This window comes from Rhinoraja longicauda, chromosome 9 (genome assembly GCF_053455715.1).
Source record: "Rhinoraja longicauda isolate Sanriku21f chromosome 9, sRhiLon1.1, whole genome shotgun sequence".
NCBI lineage: Eukaryota > Metazoa > Chordata > Chondrichthyes > Rajiformes > Arhynchobatidae > Rhinoraja > Rhinoraja longicauda.
The window spans coordinates 15,063,934-15,087,209 of record NC_135961.1 but is presented as its reverse complement, the minus strand read 5'-3'; the positions used below and the strand labels follow the sequence as shown (position 1 = coordinate 15,087,209).

Sequence of the window (23,276 nt, the reverse complement as noted above, 5' to 3'; positions counted from 1 at the left end):
AACGCAACGTCCTGCACAGAAACCAGAGGTACAGGAGGGAGAAACTAGTCGAAGCTGCTGCAACAGAGAAACTAGTCAAAGCTGCTGCTGCAGAGAAACTAGACAAAGCTGCTGCAGCAGAGAAGCTAGTCAAAGCTGCTGCTGCTGCAGCAGAGAAGCTAGTCAAAGCTGCTGCTGCTGCAGCAGAGAAGCTAGTCAAAGCTGCTGCTGCTGCAGCAGAGAAACTACCTAAAGTTGCTGCTGCGAAAATAGTCAAAGCTGTGCTGCAGAGAAACTAGTCAAAACTGCTGCTGCTGCAGCAGAGAAACTACCTAAAGCTGCTGCTGCTGCAGAGAAACTAGTCAAAGCTGCTGCAAAGAAACTACCTAAAGCTGCTGGAGAGAAACTACCTAAAGCTGCTGCTGCAGATAAACTAATCAAAGGGCTGCTGCAGAGAAACTACCTAAAGCTGCTGCTGCAGAGAAACTACCGAAAGCTGCTGCAGAGAAACTAGTCAAAGCTGCTGCTGCAGATAAACGACCTAAATCTGCTGCAGATAAACTACCTAAATCTCCTGCAGAGAAACTAGTTGAAGCTGCTGGAGACACGAGGGGCTGCAGGGAAACTAGTCAAAACTGCTGGAAACAGGTGGGACTGTAGAGAAATGGCACAGTGCTGGAGACAGGAGGGACTGTAGAGAAACTACACAGTCTCTGGAGGCAGGTTGGATTGCAGAGAAAAACCCACACAAAATGCTGGAGTAGCTCAGTTGGTCAACATGGATAGGTGACCTTTCAGGTCAGGACCCTTCTTTAAACTGATTGTAGCAGGGGGGAGGTGGAGGCACAACAAAGCCCGCAAGTGCTAGGTGGATAGTTGGCCGGGGGTGGGTCGATTCGAAGATGAGTAGGCAAAGGCTTGAAATAAAAAATAGAAACAAGTGTAGGATAATGATAGAAGATGCATGAATTGTGAAGCCAGAGGATATAGGTGAGGTTTGCAGGGAAATGAGGGGGGAATGAAGGAGGAGGGGTATGGGAGAAATGGGTACGCATCCAAGTGGCACATTTGGGCTGGGGGAAGGGGATGGGAGGGGAAGAGAACTGGTGATGCAGTTTGTTGATTTTGGGTTTGAGATTTCAGTGTTCATACTGTTGGGTGATATACTACCCAAGTGGAATATGAGGTGCTGTTCTTCCAGTTTGAACCTCACCTCACTCTGGCAATGGAAGAGTCCCAGGACAGAAAGGTTAGTATGGGAAGGGGAGCAACTGGGAGATCCAGCATTCCTTGGCGGAACAAGAACAAGTGTTTGGTTAAAAAGTAATTGAGCCTACTCTGGTCTTGCCACATTGGGACAACAAATGTAGTAGATGAGGTGAGAGGAGGTGCAAGTGAACCTCCTGCAAAGACTGCGGGGGTCCCTGGCTGGATGTGAGGGAGGAGGTATAAGGAGAGTTGCATATGTTGGTTTACAATAAAAGAGACACAAATGCTGGAGTAGCTCAGTGGGTCAGCCAGCATCTCAAGAGAACATAGATAAGCACCGTTTCAGGCCACGACCCTTCATACAGTTGCTGGAATAACTCAGCGAGACAGGTTAACACTTCATTCTGAAGAATCTGTCCCAACCTGAATATTCGTCTGACCATTTCCTCCACAGATGCTGTCTGACCCGACGAGTTCCTCTGGCACTTTAATTTGCTCCTGCAGTATCGTGTCTCTATTTCTGCACTGAAAGCAGTGCTGGGAGGAACAACAAGAATCTACATTTATGTTGTGCCAGCTCATTGAGATACTTGCAAAGAACTAATCTTCCTTGTGTAACAAAAGCCCAGTAACAATGGAGGGCAAAATGGGGACAAAAAGCTCTGAAAATGCTCAGCACATTGTGTAATTAGGAAATTAGTCATTTCTTGGAAGCGTTAACAAAGCTTCTCTTGCATGTTCTGCACCAATTGAGTGCTTCCAGCACTGTATTTTTGCTTTACAATCAGCCTGGACATAAGGGATAATTCCCTACATTTGCATAATATCATCAAATCTGGCTGAACCACATTATTTCCATAATAGCGTATCTATTGTCAGATTTTAATAAAGGCCATTTTTATACATTTTGGTTTCACCATGGAGAAATTACAGTAGTGTTTCTACATAATCCCCCCATTTCAGGGCACCATAATGTTTGGGACACAGCAATGTCATGTACATGAAAGTAGTCACGTTTAGTATTTTGTTGCATATCCTTTGCATGCAATGACTGCTTGAAGTCTGCTATTCATGGACATCGCCAGTTGCTGGGTGTCTTCTCTGGTGATGTTCTGCCAGGCCTGTATTGCAGCCATCTTTAGCTTATGCTTGTTTTGGGGCCTAGTCCCCTTCAGTTTTCTCTTCAGCATATAAAAGGTATGCTTATATGCATATAAAAGGTATGCTTATTTCCACTGCTATGTGGATGACACACAGCTTTATCTCCCCCTGAAACCCAACAACCGGTCAAATTTAATCAGCCTCGTGCGCTGCCTTGAGGACATAAAATGTTGGATGGCACAGAGCTTCCTTCAACTAAATCAGAGCAAATCTCCCCGATTCTGGCGCCTCTCTGCTGGCTCCCAGTATGGTACTGAATCAACTTCAAACTCCTCCTATTCACATACAAAGCCCTAAATGGGCTTCCCCCCCCCCCCCCATATAAAAAAATCTTCTCACCCACCACTCTATCTCCAGGTCCCTCAGGTCGGCCAATTTGGGGCTACTCACTATCCCGCGGTCTAGGCTTAAGCTCAGGGATGACCGCGCTTTTGCGGTTGCAGCTCCGAGACTGGAACAGCATCCCTCTCCCCATCAGAACTGCCCCCTCCATCGACTCCTTTAAGTCCAGGCTCAAAACCTATTTCTACTCCCTAGGGTTTGAGGCCCTCTGAGGGGGCGCTGTGAACTGTTTATGTATGTGCTGTTATGTTTGTGTGCCATTGTATGTTCGTTTCTTAGTACCTGAACTGATGTACAGCACTTTGGTCAACGTGGGTTGTTTTTAAATGTGCTATACAAATAAAATTGACTTGACTTATTTGGGTTCAGATCGGGTGATTGACTTGGCCACTCAAGTAATGACCATTTTTTAGCTTTGAAAAACTCTATTGCTTTAGCAGTATGTTTGGGATCATTGTCTTGCTGTATAATGAACCGCTGGCCAATGAGTTTTGAGGCATTTGTTTGAACTTGATTTGTTTGAACAGGGTGTATCTATACACTTCAGAATTCATTATGTTACTACTTTCAGCAATGAAGCTAATTGAACCAGTACCTTCAGCAGCCATACATCAAGTCAAGTCAAGTTTATTTGTCACATACACATACACGATGTGCAGTGAAATGAAAGTGGCAATGCCTGCGGATTGTGCACAAAAAAGAATTACAGTTACAGCATATTAATAAAGTTACTATAGTGTAGACAAAATTTAGTCTCTGGAGTTATAAAAGTTGACAGTCCTGATGGCCTGTGGGAAGAAACTCCGTCTCATCCTCTCCGTTTTCACAGCGTGACAGCGGAGGCATTTGCCTGACCGTAGCATCTGGAACAGTCCGTTACTGGGGTGGCAGGGGTTCCTCATAATCTTACTTGCTCTGGATCTGCACATCCTGATGTATAGGTCCTGCAGGGGGGCGAGTGTAGTTCCCATGGTGCGTTCTGCCGAACGCACTACTCTCTGCAGGGCCATCTTGTCCTGGGCAGAGCTGTTCCCAAACCAGACTGTAATGTTGCCGGACAGGATGCTCTCTATAACACCCCCACCGCCGTGTTTCATAGATGAGGTGGTATGCTTTGGATCTTGGGCAGTTCCTTCTCTCCTCCATACTTTGCTCTTGCCATCACTCTGATATACATTAATCTTCATCTCATCTGTCCACAAGACCTTTTTCCAGAACTGTGGTTGCTCTTTTAAGTACTTCTTGGTAAACTGTAACCCAGCTATCCTATTTTTGTGGCTAACTAGTGGTTTGCATCTTGCACTATAGCCTCTATTTCTGTTCATGAAGTCTTCTGCAGACAGTGGTCATTGACAAAGCCACACCTGAAGAATGTTTCTGATCTGTCGGACAGATGTTTTTTTATTACAGCGAGAATTATTCTGTCATCAGCTGTGGAGGTTTTCCTTGGCCTGCCAGTCCCTTTGCAATTAGTAAGCTCACCAGTGCTCTTTTTCTTCTTAATGATCCAAGCAATTGATTTTGGTAAGCCTAAGGTTTGGCTGATGTCTCTAAGACTTTTATTCTTGTTTCTCAGTCTCATAATGGCTTCTTTGACTTTCATTGGCACAACTTTGGTCCTCATGTTAATAAACAGTAATAAAAGTTTCCAAAGATGATGGAAAGACTGGAGGAAAGATCAGGTGCTGAGAGCTCTCTTATACCTGCATTAAGGAGGCAATTAAACACACCTGAGCAATTACAAACGCCTGTGAAGCCATGCATCCCAAACATTATGGTGCCCTGAAATGGGGTGGACTATGTATAAACACAGCTGTAAATTTCTACATGGTGAAACCAAAATGTATAAAAATACCCTTTAATAAAATCTGACAATGTGCACTTTAACCACATGTGATTTTTTTTCTATTACAATCTCAAATTGTGGAGTATGGAGGCAATAAATAAATAAATAAATACACTAGTGAGGGCACTGTATAAATACCATATACGTCCGAGTATTTGGGAAACCGGTGGGATGAATTTTCCACTACTTCGGGATGGCAGACATCTGCAATTCACATTTGTCTCTCCTCACTCTCCTTGAGTTGCAGTAATTGGGGTCTGGGTCAGGCCAGGCAGAAGGGGGAGCAGTTAGGCTGGCTGGTGGTTGCTCTTCCTGCGCTCTCTTGTCACAATTGTTTTGGTGATCCTTTGCCATCTTGCCACTCATCCTTGATGAGTTGAATTGACTTTATGCTTTTTTCAGATTCCACAATTGCAGCATTTCAAGAGAGAAAATATGAATGTGGCTTTCAAAATAATGACTTTCATATAAAGAATGAAAAGAGTAGATAAAAATACATTCTCATTTCCTGAAAGACGGCCCTGAGGCAGATGGAATAAGTACAGACACCTGCAACAGCGAGTTGGCTGAGAGGCCCCTTATGGTGCTGTATATTTTTTGCTAAAGGGATCAGGGGGTATGGAGAGAAGGCAGGTACAGGTTACTGAGATGGATGATCAGCCATGATCATATTGAATGGCGGTGCAGGCTGGAAGGGCCGAATGGCCTACTCCTGCACCTATTTTCTATGTTTCTATATTTCTATGTTTCTATATTCTATCTCATGTAACTCAAATGTCAGATAGAACAGACGGCAGCTGGAAAATAAACAGCTTCCAAAATCTGCACAATTGGGGTGGAGGTGTGTGAATAAAATTGATGACATATATAAACTCAAAGAGAGGATGATTAGTGGAAAAGAGAGGCAGATTAGTGGCTAATATAAAACCAAATCCAAGTCTTTAAAAAATATTTTGAGGATAGTGCTGGCATTTTGGCAATTTTACATTTTCTAATAAAGGGGATAGAGTTAAAGCAGAAAAAGTGAACAATGTCACACAAAAAAATGTTGGCACATTTCAAAACGAAAAAAAGTCACACATCCAAAAGTTGAGAAGGCATCGGTGCAGATAAAAGCAGAGAGTTAATGTTTCTGCACTATTGAAAGGTCATCAATATGACATGTTAATTCTTTCTCTTTTTAGATTTAGAGATACAGCGCGGAAACAGGCCCTTCGGCCCGAGTCCGCGCCGCCCAGCGATCCCCGCACATTAACACTACCCTACACACACTAGGGACAATTTTTACATTTACCCAGTCAATTAACCTACATACCTGTACGTCTTTGGAGTGTGGGAGGAAACCGAAGATCTCGGAGAAAACCCACGCAGGTCACGGGGAGAACGTACAAACTCCGTACAGACAGCGCCCGTAGTCAGGATCAAACCTGAGTCTCCGGAGCTGCATTCGCTGCAAGGCAGCAACTCTACCGCTGCGCCACCATGCTCTTGCCATGGATATGCTTGACCTGGTGAGTATTTTCAGCATTTGTTTATATTTCAGAATTATAACTTCCAGAGTATTTCATGCATCACCTCTAGAGAGGATGTAACTTCAGCTGTGGTAGATGCTAGAGTGAAGGTAGCAGAGATTCTGACCACCATACATATGATTCAGTCCTCCCCATACATATGAATAGTACAAGATAGCAAAAGTAACAGCATGTTAGTGCAAAGCTTAATGGGATGAACCTCGTAACCATAGGACATCAATTTAAAAGAGTCAGAGAGACTGCTGCAAGAAACAAAATTAATACTTGTTTGGGAAACTGATGAATAAGACACAGTTAACATGGATTTACTGAACGCTACTCATATCAAATCTGTATCTTCGTACAAGAGTAAAGGTTAAAGTAATGAAATATATTTTGCCTAAATAGGTTTTCATTAGATTAACAGAAGAAACATTCCAAAAGTGGCAGCAGGTGGCATAATGGCAAATTGTTTCACAGGTTAAAAGAAAGACAGCAGTTACACAAATTAAAATTCAAATCCAGTTAAAAAAAACCTCAAGGCAGCAAATTAAGAATAGAATAGTAGCATTCATATGGAAATCTTGGTAAACAAAGGGAAGTTAACACAGGTGACAAAATACCATGATCTGGAATATGTTACCTGAATGCATGCAATTCCTTTTCATTTAAGAAAAAGAGATTTGAGATGGACTTGTGTCAATCATTATTATGTATACCTTTTTGAGCTTCATGCTAACAAGGAATTTCAGTACAATATATGTATGTCAGTATATTGCAATAAACTAAACTGAATTTGACTTGTAGTAAGCTAATTTTCATGATGGAGAAAGTCCTGGGATTATATATCTACACCGTAACAGCTTTCAGTGCCATGCCATGGTAGACCAAATGTTCTCCCTCTATCTTATACAAATCCATGAATCTGTTTTTATTCCAATTAGAAGGAATTTGAAATTAACCGTGAAAATAAGTTTTTTGCACAGGTCACAAGAAGCAAACTTGGATTGTTACATAGAAAATAGGTGCAGGAGTAGGCCATTCGGCCCTTCGAGCCTGCACCGCCATTCAATATGATCATGGCTGATCTTCCAGCTCAGTAACCTGTACCTGCCTTCTCTCCATACCCCCTGATCCATTTAGCCACAAGGGCCACATCTAACTCCCTCTTAAATATAGCCAATGAACTGGCCTCAACTACCTTCTGTGGCAGAGAATTCCACAGACTCACCACTCTGTGTGAAGAAATGTTTTCTCATCTCGGTCCTAAAAGACTTCCCCCTTATCCTTAAGCTGTGACCCCTGGTTCTGGACTCCCCCAACATCGGGAACAATCTTCCCACATCTAGCCTCAAGACCCTTAAGAATTTTATATGTTTCAGTCTTCTAAATTCCAGCGAGTATAAGCCTAGTCTATCCAGCCTTTCTTCATATGAAAGTCCTGCCATCCCAGGGATCAATCTGGTGAACCTTCTCTGTACTCCCTCTAAGGCTAGAATGTCTTTCCTCAGATTAGGAGACCAATACGGAGAAAGACTAGTGACCGACATCTACTACAAACCTACTGACTGCAACAGCTATCTTGACTACGCTTCTTCCCACCCTGTCTCCTGTAAAAAGTCTATCCCCTACTCCTAATTCCTCCGTCTATGCCGCATCCGCACCCAGAATGAGGTGTTTCATACTAGGGCATCAGAGATGTCCTCATCCTTTAGGAAACGGGGCTTCCCCTCTTCCATTATAGACTAGGCTCTCACTAGGGCCTCCTCTATATCCCGCAGCTCCGCTCTTGCTCCCCCTCTCCCCAATCCTAAGAAGGATACAGTCCCCCTTGTCCTCAACTTCCACCCCATCAGCCAACGTAAACAACAAATTATCCTCCAACATTTCTGTCATCTCCAACGGGATCCCACTACTGGCAACATCTTCCCATCTCCCCTTTCTGCTTTTCTGCAGAGACCGTTCCCTCCATAACTCCCTGGTCGACTTGTCCCTTCCCACCCAAACCAACACCTCCCCAGGTACTTTCCCCTGCAACCGCAGGAGATGCAACACCTGTCCCTTTACCTCCCCCCTCGACTCCATCCAAGGACCCAAACAGTCTTTCCAAGTGAGGCAGAGGTTCACCTGCACCTCCTCCAACCTCATCTATTGGATCCGCTGTTCCAGATGTCAACTTCTCTACATTGGCGAGACCAAATGCAGGCTCGGCGATCGTTTCGCTCAACACCTTTGCTCGGTCCGCCTTAACCAACCTTATCTCCTGGTGGCTCAGCACATCAACTCCCCCTCTCACTCCCAGTCTGACCTTTCTGTCATGGGACTCCTCCATTGTCAGTGAGGCCCAGCGCAAATTGGAGGAACAGCATCTCATATTTCTCTTGGGCAGCTTACATCCCCAGCAGTATGAACATTGATTTCTCCAACTTCAGATAGTTCCTCTGTCCCTCTCTTTCCCCTCCCCCATCCCAGTTCTCCCACTGTCTTCCTGTCTCCAACTACATCCTATCTTTGTCCCGTCCCCTCCCCTGACATCAGTCTGAAGAAGGGTCTTGACCAGAAACGTCACCCATTCCTTCTCTCCTGAGATGCTGCCTGACCCGCTGAGTTACTCCAGCATTTTGTGATACCTTGGATTGTTAGTTCGACCCCTAAAGAATTGATGTCAGTATTACAGACCAAAAAACATTCACACAAACTTAAAATAGTGCAGATTTTTAAATCTGACAATATATGCATGTAAACACTGGATATAGGATACATTTCAAACCAACATTCCCATTTATTGTTGATTTTATTGAAAGTGCCTTAGGTTTTGAAGTTCATTCAAAATTATAAAGTTTGATCAGTGATATCACTGTACAACACATTCATGAAGCACAGGATCACATATGCTAAAAGATAGCAGCTTGACAAATTTGAATTGCCATAGTACCTTAGAGCAAAGCCCGATTTAAAATATTCAATGCAAGTCAACAAGCAATATTTCTGACTAACCACCTTTTAGCTTTGAAATACCTAAAAATAATGTATACCTAGAGGTTTACATTCTGTATTTAACTAAGTTTGCAACGTCACCTTTCCCAAGTATGTATATTTATTTGGCAGTAATCAATAAATTAGTTGGATTTTAATGCCCTCAAATGGAGGGGGAGAATTTGTTCACAAACTATATATGTACAGTGTGTGTGCAACAGTGCAACCATTAATAGCATATATACTCCAAAAAAATGGCAGCAGTGATTATGAAGGTAACTTACTCAACATACTGTTCAGCAATTTTGGGTCATAACTACCTCTCTATCTTTTCAGACTATAGGGCGATGATATTGGTTAAGATATTTCTCACTTAGAACTCCGCTAGTCGCATCAACTATTTATTGGCTCCCCTGCGTTGTATCATCATTCCTTTGTCATTTGTTCACTCCCAGTCTCCACCCTATATTCGACCTTACCTTTTGTTATTTCCTGCCTTCCACAACTTTCCTGCTCTTGCACTCACTTAAAGATATCTTTGGCATTTCCTGGTTCAGATGGAAGATTACTGAATCGGAGGTATTAACTCTATCATCTCACAGAAACTGGTTTTTTTAAGCATGGTCTAGATTCTGTTAACAACAAATTTGATATACAATAGGAAAACTCATGATCAAATATTGTACATAAACAGATCAACATTTGGGATGCATTTTGCATCCCAATATACACTTACAATCCCTGAATGTCTGCTGTTTACAGCAACAATAATGGATGACAGTATCCATATAAATGTAATTTTACTGGATATAACCACTTCAAGTTGAAATGTAACTTACAGCATCTCTATATCGATACAGCAGTTTTATAGCAAATGTTGACAAATATGTACCAAAATACACAAGGTATCCAGTGCAAATGTTCTTGTATTTAATTATACAATAAATCTGGTATAGATTGTCTCCAGAGTAAGCAGGACTTTTGTTTTGCCAAGCCAAGGACCATAGTTGAACAATGAGAGCACCCACATTTGATAGGGAGACAATTTGGAGTTCATTTTTTAGATATCACTGCATTAAATACCATCTGTGTTTATGTGGCTGATCACCAGGAATAAAATATAGCAGAAATAAAAACTGAGTAAGAAGAAGCTAAAGTGAAAAAACATGTTTTTTTCCCGATCTATGTTCTATCAATCGTTTACACAGTTACACTTCTCATTTCTTCCTATAAGCTCCTTGACCATCTTCTCCAATGAAAAAAGGTGTTCATCAGTATCTTCAGGAACAAGATTTCGTAAGGAGTCAGCAAGTTTAAATAGATATTCTGTGTTCCTTCCACTTTGTCCAACGGCATTCAAAATTTGCAGAGCCATGTCTTCTAAGGGTGCTGGGCCCAGGTAATTGGGATTATCGCATGTTCCTATATATTGCATCACAGGAAAAGGACCAATTGAAGTATCCTTAGGATAAAATGTGACAGTAGTAGTCCTATAACCATTTTTTTCTCGCAAGTCAAGATATTTCTTTACTTCTTCCTCCTTTCCATCTGGTAGTTTATACACCACACCCCAAACAAGACCCTGAACATAAACAAATATGGTAATAATTATTTGTGTAAAATATTAATATATTTATTCATAAACAATTTGCAATGGTTTATCGTTTTTTGCAATGGTTTATCGTTAAAGGACACATTAACATTTATAAACAGGTAATGGATTACCCTGGCATTATAATATAGAAAAGCAATGCTATAAATAAGTAATAAAACAGAAAATGCTGAAAAAATGGTAATCTGAAAAAGAACTAATGTTGAAGGCTAGTGAGTTAATCGGATTAAAAATCTTCAACCTGAAATGTCAATTATGTTTCTTTCTATACTTCCCGAGTATATCCAGTATTTTCTGGTTTTAATGAATGGTACAGCCATCCATGTTGAAATTATCCACAGGATCAGAACCTGCTACCCAGGTAGGCAGCTGCTTGCAGTCACACTGATATAGATATGAAATGAACCCAATGACAACTCAGTCAGAAGTCATCCTCTGATGGCTTCATGCACAACAATGCAGGTGGAGCAGAACCAATGCCACTGAATTCTGAATAGCACAACGGTAGCTCCACCATTGCCTCCCACATTTACATGACGTTTAATAATAGTGAATGTTTCTGAATGCCACTGATGTTCAAAGGGTTTTGCAATCTTGTTTCATTGATCTTAGTTAACGTACTCAAAATCATTTACAAAGTTTGATTAATGTGGAAAGTGATCATTTACAAATGTATTTATCTCTGCCCTTGAACCTGTTCCTCAAGCGTTGTCAAGAGTGTTTAATTGCCATCTGCAGAAAGAATGAAAAATGACAGTCCATCACAGATACTGATCTCTCCATCTACCTACGACTCGACCTTCAAGGAACCATGCACCTGCACTCCTAGATCCCTCTGCTCTATGACACTCCCCAGAGCCCTACCATTCACTCTGTAGGTCCTGACGAGTTATAAATCCCATTTCCACACTGTAAGACTCTATGACTGTTCATCCTCGTAAGTTTTCTCGGTAGTCTCCAGCTTGACAACATCTTTCCTACAACATGGTGCCCAGACTGAACATAATACTCTAAATGTGGCCTCACCAATGTCTTATATAACTGTAACATGGCCTCCCAACTTCTATACTCAATACTCTGACTGATGCAGGCCAATGTGCTAAAAGCCTTTTTGACCACCTTATCTACCTACGATGCTACCTACAAGGAACCATGCACCTGTACTCCCAGATCCCTCTGCTCTACGACAGTCCCCTGAACCCTACCATTCACTGTGTGGGTCATGTTCATGTTAGACTTTCCAAAATGCAACACTTCACATTGCTCCATATTAAATTCCATCAATCATTCGTCAGCCCACCTGGCCATCATAATCAACTTCTGAAAGCACTTCATCACAATGGATAATAGACACAGAAAGCTGGTGGGTCAGGCAGCATCTCTAGAGAAAAGAAATAGGTGACATTTTGGGTCAAGAACCCTTCCTCAGACGAGAGTGCCACTGATTGGTAGTTGTTGGGGCATGTCACCTTGCTCTTCATAGATACTGGTACTGTGAATGTACAGGTGAACAGATTTGCTGTTCCTGTGCAAAAAGTAGCAGGTTCAGCGAGCCAAGTACTGGGAACTAGGTTCTTGCTTCTTAGCATTCCTTGAGATTTCCATTGTCAGGGCATAATTGGCAAAACTGAAAGTGGCCAGCAAGTTGCAGGTTTCTGCATTTACATCAGTTTAGAAATGTGTCACCAATTTCATAAACTTCACACTGAATTAAAACATGTTTACATCAATCATGTGTTAGAATTTAGTGCGTTTACATTATTGAGTTCCAGACTAAAAGCACTTAAGAACCTAATGCTACAATTTTGTAAATATAGACAGATTCTCTCAGCAGCATGTTACTCAAGCATAATGTTGTAACTGAACATGCCAGTAGCCCATGTAATAATGTAAAGAGTTGTTCCCTTTACAAAAATAAGCAATCTTGAAATTCTCATATACAGGTCCACCACCGATTTTCCAGCACCCTTGGTTCCAGAGCCTTTCTGGACTATCCGTTTTGTCAGACCAACAGAGGGGATGGAATCAGAGAGGAGTCCAATGGTATCAGAATGGTCTGCCAAGGCCGCCAGGGGGTGGGGGCCAAGATACCAGCTCGCAAAGTTGAAGTTTTGGGAACCAATCTACCAGCTCTGGTTGGGCCGGAGTTCCAGAGCCCTGGCTGGAGGGGGCAGATTCGACCCGCCGATTGGCCACGGAAGTCGGCTATGGGAACGGATCTGCTTGCTCCGATCGGCCAGAGTTCCAGAGCCCCAGCCGCAAGGGACAAATTCGACCCATCGATCGGTACTGAATTCCTGAAGAGGTCGACCGCCTAGGCGCCACATTCCATGGGGGATTTCAAATGCGCTCTCGTGATTTTGTCCGAATTAAAGGAGGTGCCGGACCATCAGTTGCTGGAAAATTGGTGGTGGATCTGCACCATATTTTGAACTTGGCCCCCATCATCCTTATCCAATACACCTGATCCCGATTTATGGCTTTGTTTTGTATTCTCTTCAGGGAAACTCTTGTACACGAAATTCTAACAGCTTTGTTGAAATAAGAAACTGAAATGAGACTACCATTCTCACAAATTTTTTAACTTAAAATAGATGTTATAATGGCACAAATACTCAATTAAATACAGTTGAATATCTCAACTAAAGATGAAAATATCTAAAAACTGAAGTTCCATCAAACATTAAGCGTACATTTACAGATTGTTTTTCTCTCTCAAGGCCTGAATAAACCCTGTCATGGCAGTGAGCCACATGAAAACAAGGAATGGTTTGACCCAAACTCATTAAATTAAATTTCTCACCATCTTAAGATGCTCCTTTGAACCCAACTCCCTGATCTAGCTTTTGCAGACCAAATATAAATACCACCTTGTGGTTAAATGAAAAATCTTTACTAATAGCAGGGAACAGTTTACTAAATTAAAGACAATGTAAAACTGCAAGTTGTTGAAACACTAGTGTAACTTATGTTACGTTTTACTCAAAACACTGTGAACAATGTCCTCATGTGCAGCATTCTGGCAATCATCCCTTTATTGAAAAGGAGGCAGTTAAAAGGGAAATGTGCAATGAGCTTCAACTCTACTACAAAAGAACAATCACACCATTTGAAACTACTGTGTACTGCATCTATAGTTAGTGTTCAGCACCAGTCAGCACCATCTCTTACTTGCTTATTAACACTACCTAACCTCTGAAACATAGGCTACATATTGTAAAGTTAGAAATATTCTGAAATGGCTATACAAACACACAAAGAAAAATATTTGTACCAAGAAGAGATGTTATAATCATCAATAGGACACTTTGATTTGAAATAGCAACTTTACAGTGGTGGTTTTCTACATAGCATGTTATTTTTGTGTGCTATAGGTTTAATGTGTATAATGTATAAATTTAAATTTTATATTTAAAACAATTATAACATTAAATAATACAGGTTCTGGCAGCGCATGTTAAACAAACAGTAACCTCTAACATGATCAGCTTTTTCAACATGTAATCATTCACATTTTGGATGTATTTAAAACTAGGAATACTTAAAATACAAAAAATCTTAAACTCTATTGCTTTTAACCAAAGAAAATCATATACTTGGAAAACACATCTGCTAATAAACGTAGTGACCTGTTATTGTTATTACATATAAATTTAAATTCATTTATTTCAAAGGACTGATTAACAATTATGCATTGTTCATTTACCTCAGGATCTTCAACAAGTGTGACAACTCTTCCAGGCTGCAGGGATGGAATGAGAAATACACAAGAATAAAACCACGTGTTTGTGCGCAATTTAATGGGAAAACCAAATGTGGCCTCAATTTAAAAGACCTCAAATAAGATTTATTTCTTGCTTTACAATGAAACTGTTCTAACGAGACTGATATGGGTAATAAAATTGAACGATTTGTCTCTTGCTATCCCAAAGCCTTTCCACAATCTACAAGACACATGCAAGACCTTACCCAAGCAAATGCAGTTACAACAAAAGCTCAACATTATTCTACTTGATTAGCAATTCCGTCATCACCTTAAACATTCATTATCACCATTAACACTGTAACATTGCCATTGTGCATTATGTACAATCTTGCATTGTGGCAAATGCAAAGGTTTCTTCAACTGTATCTCCGATAAGTGTAATTTTTTCATTACTTAGAGGGGCAGCAGAGGCAAGGTCCCCTCTACATTACCATCCTGTGCCTATAAATGCATATGTTATCGCCATTTCACAAATATCAGTGTCAAAATCCTAGAACTTTTGACCCCAGTACATTCAACACCAGAACTCCAGAAGTTCATTGCCACCTTAAGAACTATTTGTGGAGGACGTTAAATGCCATATTAATTCTGAAAATAAATATGGGCATTAAAATAAATCAAGCAATTATAAAAGTTATTATACCAAAATCAATCTTGGTGGTCAATATTTTTCACATACAGAATCTTAATTTATTGCAAAAATAGGCTCTGGAGAAAAAGTGAAAGGTGGAGTCAGGCTATCTTTAAGAAAAAAAAGGTTTGTCAAAAGTAACATCCATTAACAGATGGGCAGAGCATAGGCAAATAGAAGGGTCCCGATCCGAAATGCCACTGATTCATTTTCTCCAGAGATATTGCCTGACCGGATGAGCACATTATATTTGTCGTTGGAGTTTAATCCTGACAAATGTGGGGCAATACATTTTGGTAGGTCAAATAAGGCTCGGTAATACATAATGAATGGTAGTGCTCCAGGGACCATTGGGCAGAGGAACAAGTCGAACATGACAGGACAAGTCTTACTGGGTTTAAGATAGTTATGGATTAAGACGGGATGGGCCACAAGTTAAGATGCTAAATTGGGGCAAGGTCACCTGTCAATTGAGTTGATTGGAGCAGGTTGTTTGAAGGAAAAGGAGTATCTGGAAAGTGGGATGTTTTTAAAAGTGCTGACCAGAGTCCAGTACATACATGTTCCTGTTAACAGTGAAGGGCAAGGCCAGAGGAGCCAGCGCTGCCGTCGCAGCTGCGGCTTGCCTGCAGTCCGTCTGTCTTTTGTGGTTTTTGTTGTTTTTGTCTGAATTGTAGTTTAATATGATGTAGTGTTGTATGTTATGTTTTGGGGGGGGGGGGTGGGAGGGAACGGGAACTGTAAAATTCTCTCTCCAGAACGGAGACGCGACCTTTGCTTCTGTGTCGTGTCTCCGTTCCCGTTGCGGCCTACCACCGGCCATGCACCTGGGACCACCTGGGGCTCTGGTTCGCAGAGCCCACGGCCCGGACTCACCACCTGCGGCGCTGGCTGCCTGCGGATGCTACGGGAGCGGCTGCGACTCGTCTCCGGAGGCTCCGGCGGGGGCCGCGTGGACGTCGGAAGCCCACAGGCCCCTGGGTGGGGGCCGACATCGGGAGCTCCGGCAGCGGCAGAGGCAACGTGTTTGCCCGCCCCGAATTGCGGGGCTTGGGTCGGCCCCCCCGCGGACCTTTCACCATCCGGCGCGGCCTGGAATAGACCGCGGGATTTTTCACCATCCAGCGGGGGCTTCAATATCGGGAGCCCCGACGTGGCAACTCCAACAGCCTGACCGCGGGACAAGACGGCAGGGGAGAGAAAAAGACATTCTGGCCTTCCATCACAGTGAGGAGGGACTGGAGGAGACTCACTGTGATGGATGTTTCTTTTTGTTTGGTGTTAGTTGTGATTGTATGTGTTATTGCATTTTTATTGATTAATCTTATTGGTCTTATTGTTCAACTGCGGGTAATGTTTCATTTTACTACACATTTATGTGTATGTAACAAATAAACGACTATTGACTATTGACTATTGATCTGTGAAGGTCAATTGAGTTGATTGGAGCAGGTTGTTTGAAGGAAAAGGAGCATCTGGAAAGTGGGATGTTTTTAAAAGTGCTGACAAGAGTCCAGTACATACCTGCCTTGCCCTCACTCTTAACAGGAACATGTAAGCGTAAGGAAGCTTGGCTGACAAGGGAAATTGAGGCTCTTATCAAGAATGAGGAGGAATAAGGCAGGTATAGTCTACTCGGATCAATTGTATTCTTGGAGGAGTTTTAGGAACTGACGAGCATGCTAAAAAAGGAAATCAGGAGGGCAAAAAGGAGGTGGCTCTGGAAGATAATATCAAGGATAATCCCAAGAGATTTTATAAGTACATTAAGGGAAAAAGGGTAACCAGAGAGAGAATAGGTCCCCTCAGCAATCCAAGTGGTCAACTCTGTGTGGAGTCACAGGAGTGGGCAAGCTCTCGAATGAGTGCTTGTCCTCTGCTTTAAAGGAGAAAGACATGACGACAGGGATACCTAGCGCAGTCAATGGAAGTGCCTTGCGGGCAGTTGGTATTATGGTCAAGGAGGTGCTGAAGGTCCTAACATGTATGAAGGTAGACAAATCTGATCCAAAACATCACCTATGGTTTTTTTCCAGAGATGCTGCCTGACCCCTTGAGTTGTTGCTCCAGCACTTTATATCTGTCTTTGATATAAACCAGCATATAGTTCTTTATTACAACAAAAAGAAACTACTTTTGGCTTAGGAGGGCATGATCTCTGAAGAACATAAGCAGGAGCAGACCAACTGGCCAATTGAATCTAGTCTGCTATTCAATAAGAAAATTGTTATCTGATACCGACTGCTTTCCTGTTCTTTCCCCATACCCATTGATTCCCTTGTCATTCAATCACAAAATGCTGGAGTAACTCAGCAGGTCAAATTGACCTGCTGAGTTACTCCAGCATTTTGTGAATAAATACCTTCGATTTGTACCAGCATCTGCAGTTATTTTCTTATACTACCCCTTGTCATTCAATTGTGTGTTAATTTCTACTTTGCATATATTCATTGCCTTGGGCTCTACAACTATCCGGGATAGAGATTTCCATATGGAGCCACAGGAGACTGCAGATGCTGCAATCTGGAGCAAAAAGCAAACTGCAGGAGTCTTGATGCCACATTTTGACCCAAATATCTAATATCTTTGCCTCCACAGATGCTGCCTGACCCAGAGTTGTTCCTGCACTTTGTTTTTTGCTAAATAATTCCAGAGACATAACTTCTGGACAAGAGAAATTCTTAAAAGGTGTTTTGAACCTATGCCCCTTAGTTCTAGATGCGCTACAACTTTTCAACTTTTACCAAATGTTTCCATCAGATCACTTATTTCTCTAAATTCCAAACAACATAGACCCAACTTGATCAAATTCCTTACAAATGTGAATACCTTCAAGCAGTGGGTGAGAGCAAAACAGGAATTTCTTAGTCATAGTGCAGGAATGGAAGTAGGTATCTATAGCATTGTTGGTCATTTTACTTGCCGTAGCCCTTTTCCAGTTATGTATTTTTAAATGCTGCCCATTATTTTAATATAGCTGCCTGCTACTCTTTGAATTAAATTTACCTGGGTCAAATAGTCTCTGAATCCACTGATTATAATCTTGCCAGATTTTGAAATTCTACTGCAGATTGCTCCTTACACTTTTCATCACAAATCTAAACTGATGATCCTATGAGCACGGCTGGGAAAGTGTTCCCCGGTGATGCACAAGTCAATCTGGTCCTCCTTGTTCCCCTAAAGTAATCCAGCAATTCCCCTTTTCTCATTGAGGCAGGAATATATGGACAAAGAATGATCTCTTGAGCACACTTCCTGAATTTGTTATGCACTTTGACTTTTACCCAAATATTATTCCAATCACAAATGGCAGATGAAGTTCCACACTGACACCACGCTATAGTTTTGGCACCTGTCTACAACTTAGCAACTCTCACACTTTTTTTTAGCAGCCAAGAGAATATAGATTAATGGTAGCCTTATTATTTTTCAAGTCTTAATCTGATGGATTCTGTTAATCTCGATCATTCCAGCACCATGATCAGATATATCCGAGGACACTAGGGAAGCTAGAGGGAAAACTGCAGGTGCCCTGGCTGAGATTTACGAGTCGCCATTAAATACAAGTGAGGTGCCAGAAGACTGGAACATGGCAAATGCTGTGTCTCTATTCAAGAAGGGCTGCAGGGAAATTGCTGAGAACTATAGGCCAGTGCATTTAACATCTGTAGTTGAAACGTTACTAAAGAGTATTCTGAGGAACAGGATATACAGCCTTTTAGGCGGACAAGGGCTCATTAGGGACAGTTAGCATGGTTTTGTACGTGGGAGGTCATGTCTGACAAATCTGATTGAGATTTCTGAAGACGAGACTAAAAAGGTAAATGAAAGCAGAGCTGTAGATGTTGCATAGATGGATTTACGCATAGTATTTGACAAGATTCCGCATGGTAGGCTGGTCTGAAAGGTTAGATCACATGGGATCCAAGGAAAGATAGCTGAATGGATAGAAAATTGGCTTCCTGGAAGGAAGTAGAGGGTGATGGTGAGATGTGTAGAGCTTGGCAATCGTTTCACTCAACACGTTCGCTCAGTCTGCCTTAACCAACTTGATCTCCTGGTGGCTGAGCACTTCAACTCCTCCTCCCACTCCCAGTCTGACCTTTCTGTCATGGGCCTCCTCCAGTGTCATAGTGAGGCCCACCGCAAATTGGAGGAACAACATGGGCAGCTTACAGCCCAGCGGTATGAACATTGACTTCTCTAACTTTAGATAGTTCCTCTGTCCCTCTCTTCCCCTCCCCCTTCCCAGTTCTCCCACTGTCTTCCTGTCTCCACCTATATCCTTTCTTTGTCCCGCCCCCCCCCCCCCCCCCCCTGACATTAGTCTGAAGAAGGGTCTCGAACCCGAAACGTCACTCATTCCTTCTCTCCAGAGATGCTGCCTGACTCGCTGAGTTACTCCAGCATTTTGTGATATGGGTGATGGTGAGAGGTTGTTTCTCAGACTGGAGGCCTGTGACTAGTGTACATTGCTGTTTGTCAGCTATATCAATGATTTGGATGAGAACATACAAGGCATAATTAGCAAGTTGACAGATGACACTGAAGTGGGTTGTATAGAGAGTGAAGGTGGTTATCAAAAATTGCAACAGGATCTTGATTGGTTGGGTAGGAGGGCTGAGGAATGGTTGATGGAATTAAATTAGGTGATTGCACGCAAGGTCGTGAGGTCAAAGTGCGTGGCGCATGGAGTCGCTCAAGCCATCTGGAGGACATAGAAACATAGAAAATAGGTGCAGGAGTAGGCCATTCGGCCCTTCGAGCCTGCACCGCCATTCAATATGATCATGGCTGATCATCCAGCTCAGTAGCCTGTACCTGCCTTCTCTCCATACCCCCTGATCCCTTTAGCAAAAAGGGCCACATCTAACTCCCTCTTAAATATAGCCAATGAACTGGCCTCAACTACCTTCTGTGGTAGAGAATTCCACAGACTCACCACTCTCTGTGTGAAGAAATGTTTTCTCATCTCGGTCCTAAAAGACTTCCCCCTTATCCTTAAGCTGTGACCCCTGGTTCTGGACTCCCCCAACATCGGGAACAATCTTCCCGCATCTAGCCTCTCCAACCCCTTAAGAATTTTATATGTTTCTATAAGATCCCCCCTCAGTCTTCTAAATTCCAGCGAGTACAAGCCCAGTCTATCCAGTCTTTCCTCATATGCAAGTCCCGCCATCCCAGGGATTAATCTGGACATGGCAGCTTATGGCGTACACTACCAATACATGCAACAGGTACATTCTTACCCTTAAAAAGCCACCAAAAGGCCAATTTTTGTGCTGTAAAAAATGAGGATGAAGCTGGAGGATCCAGCAGAGGACGAGGAACCAGGAGAAGGGCTGCCAAGCCCGCGGACGCAAGAAGCAGCTGGGAAGGCGTCTGGCCAGCCGGCGGGAGAAGGGGAAAACGCGGCCGGGAGAGAAGAGGAGGAGGAGAAGGAGGAAAGGACGGGGTTGAGCGAGCTGGGAGAGGAGCAGCGGGAAGAACCCGAGCCGAGGGATCTGGAGATCTGCAGGGGCAGAAGCAGCGAGCGCAGGAGGTTGGCTACCCGCCGGGGCCCGAGGGCGAAGGGCCCAGGGAGCCGTGCTTGACGGCCTTGGAGGAGGAGGCAGGTGGAAGATGAGGAGCGGAATGTTGAGCCCAAAGAGGAGCCGGGGAGAGGCCGATCGGCGGCGGAGGCCAAGCAGCAGCGAGAGCTGGGCCGGGCGCTGGGACCGTGGCAATAGGCGGAGGACCAGACACGGCTCTGTTCGGCGGCCCCAGCCTCGAGGTGTTGAGCGCCGGCCAAGTGGAAGCGGACCCCGACTGATGGAGAGGGCGAGCGGGGAGAAGGGCTGGAGGTGCCGAAGAGCCGCAGGAAGCGAGGCGCGGAGCAGGGGCGCTGAGCCTGGAAGAGCGCAGGAATGGGGAGAGGTGTCGGGACGCTTGGAGCGCCGGGAGGGAATCGGAGACACGCTGATGGGAGAAGCCGGGTGAAGCCCAGCTGCAGCAAAGTGCAGCCGCAACATTGAACTGCAGTGCACGGCATGCCCTCCAAGTAGGCGTTGCGTGGCAACAGTACAGGTCAGGGGGCATGACCTCGCCTGTCGTGCAATCACTCAATACAGAGAAATGTGAGGTGTTGCACTTTGGAAAGTCCAACAAGGCCCGGACCTGCATAGCGTATGGTAGGGCTCTGTGGACTGTTGTAGAGCAGAGGGATCTAGGTGTGCACGTACATAGTTTCTTGAAAATGTCACCATTGGTCAATAAGGTGGTCAAAAAGGCAATCAGCACATTGACTTTCATCACTCAGAGTATTGTGTATAGAAGTTGGGAGGTCATGTTACAGTTGTACAAAACATTGGTGAGGCCACATTTAAAGTGTTGTGTTCAGGTTTGGTCACCATTATTGGAAAGATATTGTCCAGAAGGAAAGGGTGCAGAGAAGATTTATGAGGATTTGCCAGGACTCCAGGGCCTGAGCTATATGGAGAAGTTGAGCAGGCTTGGAGTGTAAGAGGATGAGGGGTGATCTTATCGAGGCATACAAGATTAGATCGGCTAAATGCCCATAGTCGTTTGCCCAGAGCAGGGGAAATCAAGAATCTGAGGACGTGGGTTTAAGGTGAGAGGGGAAAGAATTTAATAAGAAATAGAGGGGTAACTTTATTTTACACAAAGGGTGGTGGATATGAGGAACAAGCTGCTGGAGGAGATAGTTGAGACAAGTACTATCATATCACTTTAGAGACATTTGGATGGGTACATGAATAGGATAGGTTTAGAAGGCCAAGCGCGGGCAGGTGGGACTAGTGTGGATGGGCTTGTTGGTCGGCATGGGCACGTTGGTCCGAAGGTCCTGCTCCATGCTACATGACTCTATGGCCATTTCAATTAGCCCTGGAAACACATCCCAACCGTTCTTTCCTTTTCTCTTTTGCCAGAACATTTGTATCTATGAATGTTCAAGTGTCCAGTCATACCTTTTAAGCCACGTCTCAATCACTGTACCTACGTCACTCCCCCCCCCCCCCCCCCCTTAAGCTTCTGATGCCACACCTCGATGTTATTTACCGGATTTTAAAGTTTAGATACCAGGACTCCGATCCTGCTCCCATGTAAAGTTATATGCTTCAGCACATTCACACACCCCCTCCCCCTCCCCCCACAGCAACACACCCCCAGCACCTCTCCCATCACCGCAATCCTGCCCCCTCCTTCCCCGCCGTCTGCCCCCTCTCGCACCCCACGACATCTGCCTCCCCCACACACACTCCCTCCTGCATCTAACCGTCTCCACACCCCCACGCTGCCCCTTGGTAGCCACCCTTCTCAACAACAGCTCCCCACAACCCACCACCTCCTGGCGCCCGCCCTTCTCCACATCACCCCAGAGCAGAGCGCCCTCTTCACAACCCGCCCCCTCTTCACAACCCGCCTCCTCTTCACAACCCCCCGCCTCCTCTTCACAACCCCCCGCCTCCTCTTCACAACCCCCCGCCTCCTCTTCACAACCCCCCACCCCCTCCCGGCGCCTGCCTGTCTGCCCGCCCGCACCTGCCCCTTTTATACCATAACTATTCTATGCCTCCACCCCTCTGCTTGCCCCCCCCCTGAGCCTGCCCGACACCCCCGTAACACCCACACCCTCCACCTGGCCCGTCGCTTTCCACACTCCCAACCCCTCCGCTCCATATCACCCCCTCCTCCCCCAGACCCCCTTCCCTCTCCCCCAGACCCCCTTCCCTCTCCACACCCCCTCCTCCCCGCCTCTCTCCACAGCAAGCACCGTGTCCAGCCCTCTCCCCCCCCCCGGCGCCAGGCTGTGCCTGCCGTTGCCGCTGCCGCTGCCGCTGCCGCCGTCTGTCGGCGCCGCTCACCCACCTTGCCCGGCATGCCCCGATGGTCGGTGCTGCCCTGCCAGAAGCGGCGGTTGTAGCCCCGAATGTACCCCACTAACTTCTCCTGGTACGGGAAGTCTACTTTCCAGATCAGCGAGCCGTACCCGAATATCCACATGGCGACTCGGCCGCTGCCGGTTGGGGCGCGGCGGACAATTTGATTTTAACTGTAAACCAACGAACAATCCGAGCGCCCCGCGATTACCCTCGGCACCCGCCGCAACTGCGCAGGCGCGCACCGGGCTGCGCACGCGGCAGCATGGGAGACGTAGTTTCTAGCGGTCGCTCCGTCCGCTCAACGTTCCCCGCAGCCCACAAAGACTACAACTCCCGGCAGACCTCACGCCGTCCTATCTC

General features: G+C 44.4%; 1 protein-coding gene and 1 long non-coding RNA gene across 2 annotated transcripts; one reads left to right on the top strand and one right to left on the bottom strand.

Annotated features, from left to right (window-relative positions):
• Positions 1 to 128: 128 nt before the first annotated feature.
• Positions 129 to 15,739, top strand: LOC144596486 (uncharacterized). Its single transcript, XR_013547618.1, has 3 exons — positions 129 to 698; positions 5,722 to 6,048; positions 14,348 to 15,739. It is a non-coding gene; the product is annotated as an uncharacterized LOC144596486 (long non-coding RNA).
• Positions 8,793 to 23,130, bottom strand: chac2 (ChaC, cation transport regulator homolog 2 (E. coli)). Its single transcript, XM_078404821.1, has 3 exons — positions 22,903 to 23,130; positions 14,343 to 14,378; positions 8,793 to 10,606 (listed from the first exon to the last, which is right to left on the bottom strand). The coding sequence occupies exons 1-3, from the start codon at positions 23,035 to 23,037 to the stop codon at positions 10,217 to 10,219; spliced, it is 561 nt and encodes a 186-aa protein (XP_078260947.1). The 5' UTR covers positions 23,038 to 23,130; the 3' UTR covers positions 8,793 to 10,216.
• Between the last annotated feature and the right edge of the window lie 146 nt (positions 23,131 to 23,276).